We start from the raw sequence: 15,131 nt of genomic DNA, 5'->3' as shown, positions 1-15,131 counted from the left end.
CAAGACAGCAGGCCTCATCCTAAGCTCACCACCATGTTGACCATAATGGTCAATGCACTCGTTGTGGGAACGCTCGGAGCCTGGGATCCCAGCAATGAAAGCATCCTGCATGCCTGCCGCATCTCCTGCCACTACGCCAAGCTGATGCGCTGCCTCATGGTATCCGACACCATCTGTTGGTCCCGTGACATCTACGTGGAACACATCATGGGCTACCACCAGTATTCTGACCCCACCAGACGAGCTGCTGCCGGACCGGACCCCGAGAGGACTGCCTGAGTTGCCCCCCACACAGCACCAAACGGACCTTCACTTCACTCCAAGAGCATTCTTCGACCATGGATGACCCCGCTCCACCCGAAGAGGACCCCCACGATGAGACTCTATATGGACTGAGGCACTTCCTCCAAACCACTTCCTCCACCATTGCGGACCATTGTAACGGGTTTGTGTGCATCTATCTCCTTTCTCTCTGTGTTGCGAACCTCCCCCTTCCCCCCCATCCCCCACCCCTGGGGTTAGTTGGCTAACATTGTATCTCCTGTAACCTAGTTGCGTTCCCCTCCTCACCCCCATCCCTCTATTGTTAGTCCCTCGCTTGGGTGATCTGTATTTCCCTGTCAGCTTTGTCATCTTTTCTCTGGATTCCCAATCCTAAACATTTACTAATAAAAGTCAATCTGTACTATATATAGTAACAGGAGAAGGGGCTGGACATTTACCATGCTGAACCTCAGCCTAGAGAAGGCTTTCCATGGGTATCTTACCGATTCCTGACAAGACACTGTAGAAGATGGACATAAGCAATAGGGTGTTGGTGAACTGGTTCCTGACTGCCCCAATTGGAGTGGAGTCAGGTGTGTGGTAGGGATGCCTACCCTCTGATCCTTTTTATCTGTGTGATGGAACTGCTTGCACAATGGCTCAGGTGTGAGCCTGGGATCCATGGAGTGGAGATCCCTGGGGGCAGCAGGATAGAGACAAGAGTCCCAGCCTACGTGGCAGCCTTAACTTCCTATGCAGAGAAAAGTGGTTGATAGATACCTGTAACATATTCAGGCCTATAGAGCAGTAACAGGGCCCAAGCTCAATGTGGCCAAGAGCACCTGCCTGGCATTGGGCAAACTTGGAGACCTATTTATCCTGGGGGGCTCTTGTCACCCACAGTGGGATAAAGATCCTCAGGGTGGTTTTTGATCCAGAACTAAAAGGACAGAAAATGTGAAAAAAGGCCAAGGCCATAGTCAGATGCAAACTAGCTCTGTGGAACTTGTGCTGCCTGTCCATGAAAGGTACGTGGTGCTTATGAGGGCAGTGTGGCTACTGCCTCTTCTGTACACTGCACTGGTCATCTCCCTTCTCAGAGCAAATCATCCATGGCATTTTCTTCTGGGACACCAGATGGGAGAAGTTTGTGAGGAACAAGTTGTACAAGAGAAAAAGACTGGAGGCTGAGGAATGCTAGAGGTCTGGATGTTCCTCTGGACCAAGTACAAGAGCCATATTTGCAACCTGGCACTGGGGCAGACTCCAAAACAGCTTGCTTTGTGGAATATTTCACAGGGAACATCCTGTGAAGCTGGTAGGTGTATGGTACTCGCTGCCCAACATGCATCTGTGGACCCGGGAACCACCATGGTTCTATAAGGTCCTGGGCCAGTTCCAAGGTAGATATGAGCTACAAAAAGAAGGCCTGACAACCCTGAAAAGCCACCGTAAGGTACAGGAGGTGGTAAGACCAGGGGACAAAACATCAACCCTGGACCTTCTCTCCAGCAATAGCAGCAAGGCTGTGTGGGAATGAATCTTCCACAGGGACCTGCAGAAGGAACACAAGAGCCTAAACTGGCAGGCAGCTCACCGGACACTCTGCATGTGGGCACTGAGAAACAAAGGGCAGAAAGGTCCACTGAACTGCCCCAGAAACCCTGCCTGAGGAAGGTGGAAACAACTGACCATCTCCTTTAGTAGTGCCCACATGTTAAGGAGCTGTAGAGGGTAAGCTTACTCCTCTAGATGATGACAGGGTTCAAGATCATGACCAGAGAGGCAGTGCTATATGGGTATCTGACCAAGGAACAGGGGCCCCTATCAGCCCACTTGGATCAGTACGTCTCCACCATCAGGACCCTACTTGTGTATAGGCACACAAACCTCTCAGTCAAGGACTGTGTGAATAAGATGTAGTGAATGGCAGGTATGCCATTCCATGATGGTGGAAGACAGTGGTGAAGAGACGATGGAAATCATTTGGAAGAGAAGCAATTGGCATAGGCTGTTAAAGAACAAATTCACTGAGGAAGTAATGATGATAATGATGAGGAGGAAGGCAGGGACAGTGACAAAAAAAGAAGTGAGCAATGAGAGGAGAAGATGCTGCCACTGCCAACATGGCCTAAGGACTGAGGAGGGAATAGGAAGAAGAGCAGAGGAATGAGGGAATGGAGGCAGTCCAGCATGATTGTAATGGGTAAAGAGATAGACAGGTATGTCAGGGCACTTACTATAATGGGAATTTGATGTTGTAAAGGTGTATGTGTGCCAGGGCCTGTCTAGTGAGCTGGATTGGTCATGAGACAGGGCTGTGAAAATAGAGGTGTCTGTCTGTCTGTTTATCTATCTATCTATCTATCTATCTAGAAATATATTTTTGCAGAAAAGAAAAAAGCACTATATATATGAGGGGTGGGCAATTATTTCAGCTGGAGAGCTGCTTAACGCACTTTGGTGAGTTATTGAGGGCTGCAAGGGTAGCTTTGCCCTTGACAGGTGCCCTCCTGGTCACCGTCTTAGGACTGGACATCCTCCCCTTGAATTCAGAAGTACCTCTTTTGGGAAGGGGGTTTGGAACCACAAAACCCCCCAAATTATAGACTAAAAATCAAACATCTAAAAGAGTGTATTTTAATTTTATTTCAAAAATAAAATTTGTGTGTTTGTGTCATGTATATAGAAGTGATTGCATAATAGCTCAAAATGATGTATATTGTATATTGTGGAGTGAGGGTGTGGGGTTTGTGGTGGGCTGTGGATGTGTGTGTGTGGGGGGAGTAGGGGAGGTGGGGACGTTTGTGGGGAGGTATGGGGTTTGTGGGGGGTGTTGTGGGTGTGCTTATGTGGGTGTCTATGCAGGGTGTGGAGCTGTATGTGGATGTGGGGGTGTAGGTATGGGGAGTTTGTGGGAATGTGTGGGTGAGTATGGGGTTTTGGGGGCTGTGGGTGTGTATGGTGGGGAGGGTGTGGGGGGCTCCCCTATAAACATGCCTCTCCATTGTGCATAGCCCAGCAGCAGGTAGAGCCCCCTGGCAGCACCTTGTCCTGGTGAGCTCCAGGACTGAATGTGGCTGGGCCACCAGCTCCATTGCATGGGGCGCACATGCTTGTGTTCCATGCCGCTGCGGAGAGCCTTGTGCGATGAAAAGGGGAATGCAGATCATGGGGCTTAGCTGGGGCAGCAGGGAGAGAGGTGGAGCCAGCCTGGCTCCCAAGTGCAGAGCTCCCCACTGTTCCCCATGACCTGCGCATAGCAGTGAGGGGGCTGGGCTGCCAGGTCCATCAAATGGGACTGTTCCCACAGGTGTGCGGCTTGGGCAGAGAACCAGGGAACTGCCCCCACAGTCATATGGCTCAAGTGGAGAACCAGGGAAGTGCATGCAAGCTCCACACAATGAAGCCAGGTGGACCCAACACCCCCACTGGCCCAGGCTCTGCACTCCTATTGCCCCACCATGGGTCCCCTCTGGCCCTAGCACTGGGACACCAGTGTGGGCCTCACACTTCTGCCCAGCTGCTACTTCGTTTTCACCTGCTGCGGCCAAGGCTGCCACTTTCCCCACCCTTGCCCTCCACTGCTGCTGCCTTTCCCCTGCCACTTCCCTACCTTCCTGCCCACCTGCCATTCCACTCCCCTTCGTTCCCTCTGCCCACCTTCTGCTGTCACTTCCCTCTTCCCTCCTCCTACCCGCTGGCACTTCCCTCACCTGCTACCCCTCCCCTACCCACTGCTGCTTCCCTACCTGTGGGGCTGGGGTCAGGACTATCCCGTGGACTAGAGTGGAAGCTCAGTGTGCGCTGCCCCTGTGGGAGTAAGCAGGGCTCAGCCTCATGCAAGCACAGCAGGGACAGCCTAGGGCTGGGCTGGATAACAATGAACTGGTAGGAACCTGTCCGTGGGCCAGATGAAATCTTCTGGTGGGCCGTTTTTTGCCCACCCCTAGTATGTAGGCAGGTACAAAAGTGCTGCTCAGAAGTGTGATTATAGAGTACCCGTGCTAATACTTACAGCAGTTTCAAAAAAGGTAAACTGGATCAGTTCTGTCTGAACTAAGTCTGTGGGTACATGTAGTAACTTGCCTATATACAAATTTTGCCTCTCATTTTGATTTGTGCAGGAAGAGCAGGGTCTGACAGTGGGGAGGAGGGAAAGAATTTCAGGGGGTGCCAAGAGCAAGCGGACTGCTTGATCCCCGCCCCCCAGATTTATTTTCCCTGCTGTAGCAGTGGGAGGGAGATGCATGAAGGCAAAACTCCAATAATTAGATTCTATACCTGGACAATTATAACAAATGTATAACTTTTTCATATATATAATCTAATTATTGGGGAGTTGTCTTGTGTTCAGGTTCATCTTACATTCAAGTAAATATGGTAAATTACTTGGATTTATCTTTGATCTACATCCTGGATACAGATTTGAGACTCCTCTGCATGAAACTAATTAAAACTATAGGTTGGTTGAAAGAGATGACATGAGAAAATGTGAAGATAGTGTTAGAGCATATAGCAACAGGAAGTGATGGGACCTCTGATGAAGAAGTCAGATGAGACGAGAACCAGGAGAATGCTGGGAGATGTGGAAGGAAGTGACCAACTGTTTGAATGAACACTGAAGTTTAGGAAAAAAAACATTTTTTATTTGATCCTATCATAAGCTATATAGTTAAGCAATATGTTGTTTAGAAGCAAGCAAGTTAGGAAGCTTATCTTTCTGAACATTAACATTCTTCTATCAAAATGGTTTTCAAGATAAGATAAAACTATATTGCTTTTCTTTGAAACATATATATAAATTGTGTCTGCCTAAGCATCTTGTTCCTTTCTTTAGCAAAATAATCTACTGACTCTTAGTTACTGAGTCCTTCATTGAGATGGGGTTCAATTAGAATGTTAATTTCACTTTTTTATGTAGTAATAACTAGCAACATTTGAGTTGCATATCTAAAATTGTTTGCAGACTAATATTGAAGGAACCATATGCCAGGATTAACACTCCCCCCTCCCAAAGCCTATGGTTTAGTTCCTAAATATAAGTTAAAACACATAAATAAGTGGTCTGTTTTTGCTTTGAAGTGCTGCACCTTACAGACTAACTGAATCAGTAATGATGAAATAGACTGCTGCTTATGAAAGCATTAGGTTAGTCTAAGAGATGCAAATCTACCCTGCCTTTTTCCTAAACTATCTTTAAAAGGGAAGTAAAAAAAATAAGCATCCTTAGAACATTCCTCTGCATTTGATGGCTTATATATTTAATTTTTGTCATAGTTCAATGTTCGTTATCAAAAAGAAGATGCACATTTTTGGTTTATTTATGATGACACTATGCAAACAGTAGTTACAATAGGCCATTTTGCCCTTGTGTTTCTAATAGCTACTGCAGAACTGATATGTTAAGTTTAAGATTATCTGAAGATAAGCCTACAGCTCGGCAGTTCAAAGTTCAAAAGAGATCATTACCTTCAAGGACAGAAACAACTAAGTTTGTCATCCAGTGCTTTATAGCAGGAGTATCTAGGTAAGTGACCTGGAACTCTTCAATTGAGTGAGCACACACAACGCAGTCATCAGCATATTAAAAACCAGCAGTGGAGGTATTGCTTGTCCACTTGTTACAATTAGAGGTCAGTGTTTGGAGACAGTTGAGCATTTTCTCAACCTGAGTAGCCACCCCTTCCAAAAAACAAACTTATCTAATAATATTCAATACCAGATAAAATCTGCCAGTGCTGCCTTTGGATCTCTCTGAAATTGTCTTCAGTGATCATGACATCAGGCCCCAAATTTACCATCTAGCAGGCTGTTGTTGTCAGTACTATTGGATGTCTTCAGAAAATCTTCTACATCAATCTGAAGGACAGAAGAACAACTGCCACCATTCTGGCTCAAGGAAATACTGCCAGCATTGAAGGCATATTTATATGGTACCAACTCCTTTGGACAGAATAAGCCTTAAAGGATGCCTGACAACCAGCTCCCAAAACAGGTCCTATATTCCCAGCTCACCGGTGGCCACCGCTCTCGAGGTGGATAGAAGAAGATATATGACCTTAAAGGCCAATTTGAAGAAATGCAGTATTAACATAAATATTTGGGAAACTCAATCACTGAATCATCCCCAGTAGTGCCACGATGTACTACAAGGTATTAGTCATTTTGAGCAAACTTGTCTCATTAGGGAGGGTTATAGAAAAGAGGCCGAATGAAAGAGCTGTGACCCAAAATTGCCAGGATCTACTCTTGGAACTATTTCCGTGTCTGCAGTTGAACATGTGGATCTTGCATTGGCCACCTCAGTCATCTGCAGATTTACTTATGACTTCCATATTTACTGGATGACTGTCATCCTCATATTGAGGGGCTGCTGCTACTGATAGCAGAAGTACTTCATTTATACCAATAGTTAACCCATCATTGCAAACTATCAGTTTAAAACTTTTGGCATCTCAGTTCAAAAGCTGGTGAAACCTTGGAGAGTAGCCTCTCCTCTCAAAGAACTTATTTTGTTATCACAGGAAACTTCATTTTATTAAACCTAGTGGCCAGAGATATTACTGTAGGAACAAATTTATAAAAAAAGAAAGTATTTGAATTGAAATAGATTATGTGGCTCTAAAAATGTTTAATGAAAATTATAATAAACAGGTATTACATTATTCAGTTTTCATAATTTTAGAGAAGGATTTTTGAACAATGAACTAAATTCAATAGGCAGTCCAAATATGTTCACAGGTTATGGGGCAAATTTTAAATTAATGTCTCTGTCTCTTCCTTCAATGCTTCAGATGATAACCTTATATTTTTGTTAGTTTTGCATTGTAGAATGTAGGAAAAAATGAAGGGGAGAATAAGTAAGCCATGTCTTTTTGTTACTTTCATGCTTTCTCTTTGGGAAAAATAATAATTTTATGAAGCAACTGATTAAATATGTACTTCTATCATGTGATAGGTCATTGGTTAAAGACTTTTTATTCCTCTTCCTTATTTGGCTTATATTTCACACTTGATATTTGGGAAGGCTGGCATTATCCTGGGCTGGTCTGTGGACTGGATTCGGCCTGCAGTGGACTCCATTTCCCATCAGCCACTGCCTGTGTCATTCTGGCAGGTCTCCATGGAGACCCTAGGAGTAGTGGGACAGCATGGGCCCAGTGTCTCCATGGAGACCAGCCTAAGCTGCAGGTTATGTGGCTGGGTGGGGTGCTGCTCCAGGGCTGGGTCCAGGATCTTGCAGCAGTGACAGTGCAGGCTGAAGCCTGGGCAGAGCCATGATCTGCTGCCCCAGGGTCTTGCAGGTAAGTGGATCATGGATCTGCCCTGGCTCTGGCCTGCACTGTCATTGCTGCAAGATCCTGGCCCTGGCTCTGACCCTGGCCCCAGAGCAGCCTCCCACCAGTCGTGCACCTTGCCAACAAGCCTCTCAGGCTGGTCTCCATGGAGACACTGGCCCTATGCTGTCACAGCCCTACCACTCCTGGGGTCTCCATGGAGGCCCACTGGAACAACTCAGGCAGGGACTGCTGGGAAATGGAGTCTGGCCGCTGGCCATATCTGCCGTTTTGCCCACACCTGCATTATCCCTCTTTTTGTCCTCATCTGGGCTAAAATAAGATGCCATGAAAAACAATGGCACATTTCTCATTGACTTAAATGGACACAGTTTTGAAATATGATCTTTGATCTGGTATCCCATGATGTCCTCGTGGGAAAATTGGTGGATTGTGGGCTTAACTGCTCAACAGTAAGGTGGGTAGGAAGCTGGCTGTGGGGTAGGACCCAGAGCGTTTTTATGAACGGATCTGTGTCATCCTGGTGAGAAGTGGCCAGTGGCGTCCCTCAGGGGTCCGTGCTTGGTCCAGTGTTTTTCAACATCTTTATCAATGATTTGGATGTGGGGGTGAAGAGATCACTGGCCAAGTTCATGGATGACACCAAGTTGTGGGGGAGTGTGATCACACTTAAAAATAGGCTGCAGATACAGGTGGACCTAGACAGGCTGGGAAGTTGGGTGGATCAGAGCCAGATGAAGTTCAACATTGAGAAGTGTAAAGTGCTCCATCTGCAACATACTTACAGGCTTGGTGACACCAAACTGACTAGCACCACAACTGAAAAGGACCCAGGGGTAATAATAGACCATAGTAGACAATAATATGAACACGAGCCATCAGTGCAATGCTGTAGCCAGCAGGGCAAACAGTACTCTGGCATGCATTAACTGATGCATCTCAACAAAACCAAAGAAGTGATTCTCCCACTTTACTCATCATTGGTGAGACCACAGCTGGAGTCTTGCATCCAGTTCTGGGCGCCACAATTCAAAAGGGATGTGGAAAAGCTTGAGAGAGCCCAGACAAGAGCCACCCATATGATCAGAGACTTGCAAAGCAAACCATATGAGGAAAGGCTGAGGGGCTTGGGTCTTTTCAGCCTAAAAAGGAGAAGGCTGAGAGGGGACTTGGGAGCAGCTTGCCACTATATCAGGGGAATACATCAAGGGCTCAGCAAACAACTGTTCACCAGGGCATGTGTGGGGAAAACCAGGAGTAATGGCCACAAACTCCTGGAAGACCATTTCAGGCTTGACACTAGGAAAAACTTCGCAGTCAGGGTGTCCAGACTGTCGAATAGGCTCCCTCCCGTGTTGGTGCAGTCACCTACCCTGGAACTCTTCAAGAACAGATTGGATGGTCACCTTGCTGGTGTCACCAGACCCCAGTAGTTTTCCTGCCTAGAGCGGGGCGGCTGGGCTTTATGATCTTGCAAGGTCCCTTCCAGCCCCTTACAGTCAATCTATGAATTAAACACTGTGATTTTTTTTTCCTTCCTGGAGAATTTCTCTTTGTAGTTTTCAGCAAAGTAGTACAAAGAAGAAAGTAGTGCCGTTTTTGTAATATCTAAAAGACCTTTGTTAGTAGTGTTTGTCTGGCCTCTTGTTAAAGATTTTTAGGGTTAAATTTCAATCATGTTGGCATAAATGTAGCTTTAAGTTACACCTAAGTATGTAACAATGTAGAAGCAAATCAGACTCTTACTAACCTCTAGCAATTGTTTTTTAAAATTGAAATTAAGTTAAGGGGTGACAAGTGGATTTGACTTTCGTTCAGCAGCATTTTTAGATATGTCTGTTTAACCAGAAAATACCCTTACTTCTGCCAAGTCTTTCAGAAAGAACAAAATCTTCTCTTGAGACTGATAAACAGTAATAGATAAAATAAAGAATGATGTGCTCAATGGGGTACAGTTTAAGTAGAGGAAATCTAATGGGAAATATGTACATTAGTAACAGATGGATTTATTTCCTGAATTTCAGTCATGCTGGAAATCTTATACCAGTTAAAATTTGTCCTCCAAATTCTTGGTCTGATTAAAAAAAAAAAAAAAAAGTGAATAAAACTATTTATTTGGTTACACTATGTGATTTTTACCATTTTTTTTAAATACTAGGCTATTTTTATGATTCCCACAAATCCACCTCCAACATTCCGGAAGCCGGAGCTGTGGTCCGATGAGTTCACTGATTTTGTGAAGAAATGTTTAGTGAAGAATCCGGAGCAGAGAGCTACTGCAACACAACTCCTACAGGTTGGTATTGAAGCTCCTACAGAAATGCCACCTCTCTGCTTTTGTTGATCGAGACAGATCTTTGTAAACCTGTAGGAACTAGGGATAAATCCTGTTATGGCCTCATTGTCTTTATTATCTCTTCTCCCTTTCCTGCTAAGTGTCCATTTGTACCTTAGTTTCTACACTTCCATCCTTTTTGTAGGTCTCTTTTACCAATCCCCAAAATTAAATAATTTTTAGGTATGGTTATAATAAACACCTATATTATTTCTTTGCACTAGCTCTTGTTTCTTCAATTAAACACACAAGGCCCATCCACTTGCACCTTAGTCTTACACACTTTTGTCTAATGTTGTGAGAAGAATATAAGCTGTGACAGTGGGGTCAAAAAGAGGCAGTAGTCTTGCTGGTGCTAAAGGTAGCATTGCTTGAAGTTGCCTGGATTCCAGGCATGTCTAAATGGTTTTAATGTTTGTATTAGTCCCCTTAAATTAAAGGGTGATTGATGTCCTATAGGACATAGGACCATGGAAAATTATCCCAATCTTACTCTGTCTTCAGAGCTTTGCCAGACCTGTGTCTCACACCTGTGACACTGGCAAATGGACTTGACCTAGTAACAAGACTGTTCCTGTAATTTCCCTATAGGATCTTTTATGTCCATATTCCTCCTCTTTGAGAGGATGCTGCAATCCCTATTGTACTGCTAGATCAGATAGACCTGATTTTACCACAGGGAGACTCAGGAAAGATTTACTTATATAGCTATTCTGCATTAAAGCATCTGATGTCAGATGGAAGCCCTTAGAATCTGCCGGGCAGTTAGAGTGGATGAAAAATGTGTGCTATTTTATATTTTATACATTGGGGTTTAGGGTCTGTAAAATAATAAAGTTGTTTCACTGAAATTGCCTGCAGTGCCTCGGGGACAGCCAGAAATTGCTGTGGCAAATTTGAGAGGAAAAACAAAATCATTGTTTCTCAGGGGGAGGGCAGCAGGGGAGGGAGCCCCAAGCCCACAGTGAGCATCGTTGAAAGACATTAATTTTAACACTGATACTCTAAGCAGTAGTTCTCAACCTATTTGATCTGGTGGGCCGTAACTCACAGCTCTCAATGTGTCACGTGGTCTGAACCCCACAGCTCAGGGCCCCCCAGCTGCCAGGGCTACAGGACCAGGGCCCACAGACTCTTGTCCTCCACCCAGCAGTGCCTGAGCCCCAGCTGCTGCCCACAGGAGGGGATGGGAGCACAGAGCCTGGCTTCTCTTTCCTCCCTCCCCCCTCACTCTGTGGGTAGCACAGCCAGAGCGGAGCCCTTGGGGGGGCATGGATACAGGCTACACGCTGTGGGCTTGGGATTCCCCACCCTGCTGCCCTCCCCCTGGGGCCTCCATGGCTCAGCAGCTGGGAGGCAGCACCAGCTGGCAGGAAAGCTTGGTGCCACTGCTGGGAGCCCTACACTGGCCATGCTGCTATGGTGAGGTACACCCTACCTGCCCAGCAGCAGCAATGGCATGGAGTTATGCTTCCCGCTGCTACCAGGCAGGCATAGGGGTGCCTCTGTATGGTAGTGCGGCCGGTGTGGGGTTCCTGGCTGTGGCACTGAGCCTTCCTGCCCCACTCTGTTGTGGAGGTGTCTGAGGGAAGAGCAGTAGGGTGGAGAGCCCTGAGCCCACTGTGGATAGTTCGCATCTGTCTCTGCCCCGTGCACATATCCGGGGGTGATTTGCTCCCTAGGAGTGCATGCAATGGTGGGGAGCCAACTCCCCCACTGACCCCAGATGAACCCTCTGTGACTCCATCCTGCTCCCTGGCCAGGCCTTGTGGCTGCACATTCCTGCCCTGGCCCTGGGCTCCACACACTGCCCCAGCTGGGCAGTTCCCCTAGCCCCAGCTCTGTCCTGCCTTGCCCTACTCTACTCTACTCCCTCCCTCACTATGGGGGCCTCAGTCTGCTCCCCTCCTCCACCTCCCCACATAGATTTACCTGGAGGCTCCCTGCTGTTCTCTATGCTGCCTGACTGCCACATGCATGTGTGTGTGTGCACATGCATGTGGTGCCCCCTGCCTCCCATTGCACTCCCCCCAGCCCAAGCAGCCCTCTGCCTGCAAGTTGTCATTTTTTACAACGTTATTTTTCATTTAGGGTAATAATTTATTCTTTTGCCAGTCTCTGAATTGCAGATAGATTTATTAGAAATGTCATAGAAACTCTTAATAGATAAGTTAGAATTTTCTGACAGCAGGTGTTTAATTGAGAGGAACATGCATACACTGAATTGTAAGAAACAGGTAAATGATATTTTAAATGGTTTTAGGTTTTATTTTTAATCGGCCAGTGAAAATGTAGTTCCGCTTTTTTTTGCTTGTTTCAAATTCTGGCATTGCAGATGATTAAATGATTCATGACATATTAAAATACAGATTTCTTGAAGTAAGTAACAGCAATAGTTGATCTGCTTCTGACCACTAATTTATGCTGTCATCTTGTTAAGATTAATTAAATGTTGTAACTGAATATATGAAAAAGTTTGTTTTTCTATGTCAGACAATCACCACTGTTTATTTACAACCTAATGCACATTTCCTTTGGACAATTATACCCTTAACTATAAAGCAGTTGTGTTATATGGTTACATTTTCCCATGGATGATGTTTAAAAAATTCAGGTAAATAAAAAAAGGAAAATCTTATTAGTTGCAAAGCAACTAAAAGAGGTAGTCTGTTCCTTTAACCTTGATTTTAATTAGTGTGAGATGTGAAAAGTATTTATCACTGAAGTCTGTGATGTTGAATGACCTGTTACTTTTAACATCTGTTACTTTTAATTATCCTGTAGCTGAAGAGTATAATATATTCATATTGTATAATATCATGGTTTTCTAGCACACATTTATTAAGAATGCCAAGCCAGTCTCAATTTTGAGAGACCTGATCACAGAAGCTATGGAGATCAAGGCAAAACGACATGAGGAACAGCAGAGGGAACTGGAAGAAGAAGAAGAAAATTCGGTGCGTGTGTGGTTTTTTAAAATTATTTTAAATTTACATTTTATCTTTTATAGTTTTTTGGTCATTTTTTCTACCTAAGTGTGTAAATATTTTGAATCATTTTAATTTATCTTTGACATGTGAGGCCTGAGCTAGTCAGTCATACTCATGTTGAGTAATATTTCTGTGACTAAGGCAACAGCAGCTGATTTACTGCACAGCTTAATCAGCTGTCCTTTTATGAACTCGTATTAGAATAGAGTGGCTATTTCTACCTTAACTCTGTTATCCTAGGCTAAACAAAAATGGGCAGACTAAGATTTTAAAGAAATGGATGGTATATTCAGATAGTAGGTTCCCAGTTCTCTGAGTGCCTGGTTTAAGAAAAATACTGACTACTCAGTTGGTTTTATAAAACAGGTATTTACAAGGTAGAATTAGCAATCTGAGTTGAATTGGATGATATCATCTTTACATTACAGATGTGACTTTCACACAGGCTTGTTAGCCTGTGTGTGACGGTAGCAGGTGATAAAGGTAAAATGTGTATAGTTTTACTTGTATAAGTAAATCGTTCTTCCTTAATTTTATTTCCAACTGTAAATTACTTGTTTTAGATCTATGAAGTGTTGCTCTGTGAATTTCAGACAAACGCTTTGCGATATGTGCCACTAGAGGAACCAAGATCATTCAGGAATAAGGCTCAAGAAGAAGTTGACAACATGAATCTTGATATGAGTCTGACAGATTTGAATAAACTGAAATGGATAGTATATTTGACTATATATTGTGTGTCACAACTTGAACGTAAAGAATCTTAGTTATGTATTTAGGAGTTTAGGATGATGCATATAGGAACGTATTCTAGGCAAATAGTGTAGAGGGTTTGTTTGGGATCTGGCCTAAGACACATTCTTTGTTTATATGACATTTATCAGTTCCAGCAGAGTGGTTCATTGACTGACAGTATGTGCTTTTAACATGGATTATCTCTGGGTAGTATTTGCCTGTCCAGTAATAAACATGAAGGGAAGGATGGGATTAGCTTTCCTATATGAGCAAACACCATCTATATGAAATGATGTAACTTTATATGCAGTTTTGTTGCTTGGTATTTATAGGATAAAGAGATCCTTGAAAAGGCTAATTTATCAAAAACCATACAAAATTAATGTTGGGGTTTTTTGCATGTTTTTCTTCTTGCTTACTGCCTCTCAAGCTCTAAAACTCAGAATGTTGGTATTGTTTTTGTCATAAGACCTCAACAAGGAGCAGGATGTAGTTGCAGTTTCATTCAGGTGCAGACTGAGAGCCAGATTTTTACTTAGAAGCCTTAAGTAATCTGTGTAAGCTTTATGCTTAGCCCAGTTACTTCCCCTAGCAGGCAGTTCAGCTGTACTAGCTGGATTGCTGGAGGAAAAAGGAAGCCAGAACTCTTTCCATCTTCACAGTAGGGAGGACGAGCAGCTCCATGCAGGCCATGCGGCCTCTCACACTGCTATCCTGATATGGACATGGAGTGCATGGAAGGAACTCTGCAGACACCAGTGAAAAGAATTGAAGCAAGTTAACCTGAGTATTACTTACCTGTTTCTGTCTTGTATGCTATATATGATTGATATCTAGTTAGATATCTAGATAGACATGCTAAATAGCCACATGGTAGAGATATGCAAGAGAGATGTGAAATTTACTCCACTAAAATTTAAACTTGACAAATGATGGGCTAACAAAGCAATAGTAAGGTAAAAAGAAGCCAGAACATAGACATAGAAGACAGTGTACATTGGTAGTGTTCAGCCTTTTGGCCCTGCAGATTAGATGAATGGTGCAGAGCTGGTTTGTGGAGTGAATCAGTCCCTGTATGCCTGGATCAGACCCTGAGCTTCCTCAGCCCATCCCTGCTTGTGTGGTTTGGGCCCTGCACTGCCTTAGCTGGTCCTATGCATGTGATCTAGTGTGCAGGGCCACACTGTGCAGCCCCCATTTCTCCCCATGGGTCTGGAAATTTGGCAGCATGGAAGCAGAAATTAATACTGTTAATGTTCCCTTGTCACCAAATTTTTGGACCTGTGGGGAGCCCCACGGGCCAGATGATACAGCTCTAGGGGCTAGTTCTGGCCCTTAGGCTGGGGTTTGAGCACCCCTGGTGTACATCATAAAGATTGCATGGTTATTCAGAACAGGCCAGTGCTCATTGCGGCACAAAAAATGTATTTTGTTATATTGCATATGTACCATTCTTGCATGCATCATGGTTGAAATTTGTCTTAGGAAGAGATTTGAATGAGGAGG

General features: G+C 44.5%; 1 protein-coding gene across 1 annotated transcript in view; it reads left to right on the top strand.

Moving 5' to 3' along the window:
- The window catches only part of STK3 (serine/threonine kinase 3), a 294,468-nt gene that overhangs the window by 133,095 nt on the left and 146,242 nt on the right, over window positions 1–15,131 (top strand). The window contains exons 7-8 of the mRNA XM_090040412.1: window positions 9,724–9,861; window positions 12,732–12,857. Coding sequence (XP_089896538.1) covers window positions 9,724–9,861; window positions 12,732–12,857 — 264 coding nt within the window. The remainder of the gene's footprint in view (window positions 1–9,723; window positions 9,862–12,731; window positions 12,858–15,131) is intronic.

Source organism: Crocodylus siamensis, chromosome 3 (assembly GCF_052110815.1).
Source record: "Crocodylus siamensis isolate JL-2025a chromosome 3, ASM5211081v1, whole genome shotgun sequence".
In the NCBI taxonomy this organism is placed as follows: Eukaryota; Metazoa; Chordata; order Crocodylia; family Crocodylidae; genus Crocodylus; species Crocodylus siamensis.
This window is presented reverse-complemented; position numbering and strand designations above follow the sequence as displayed.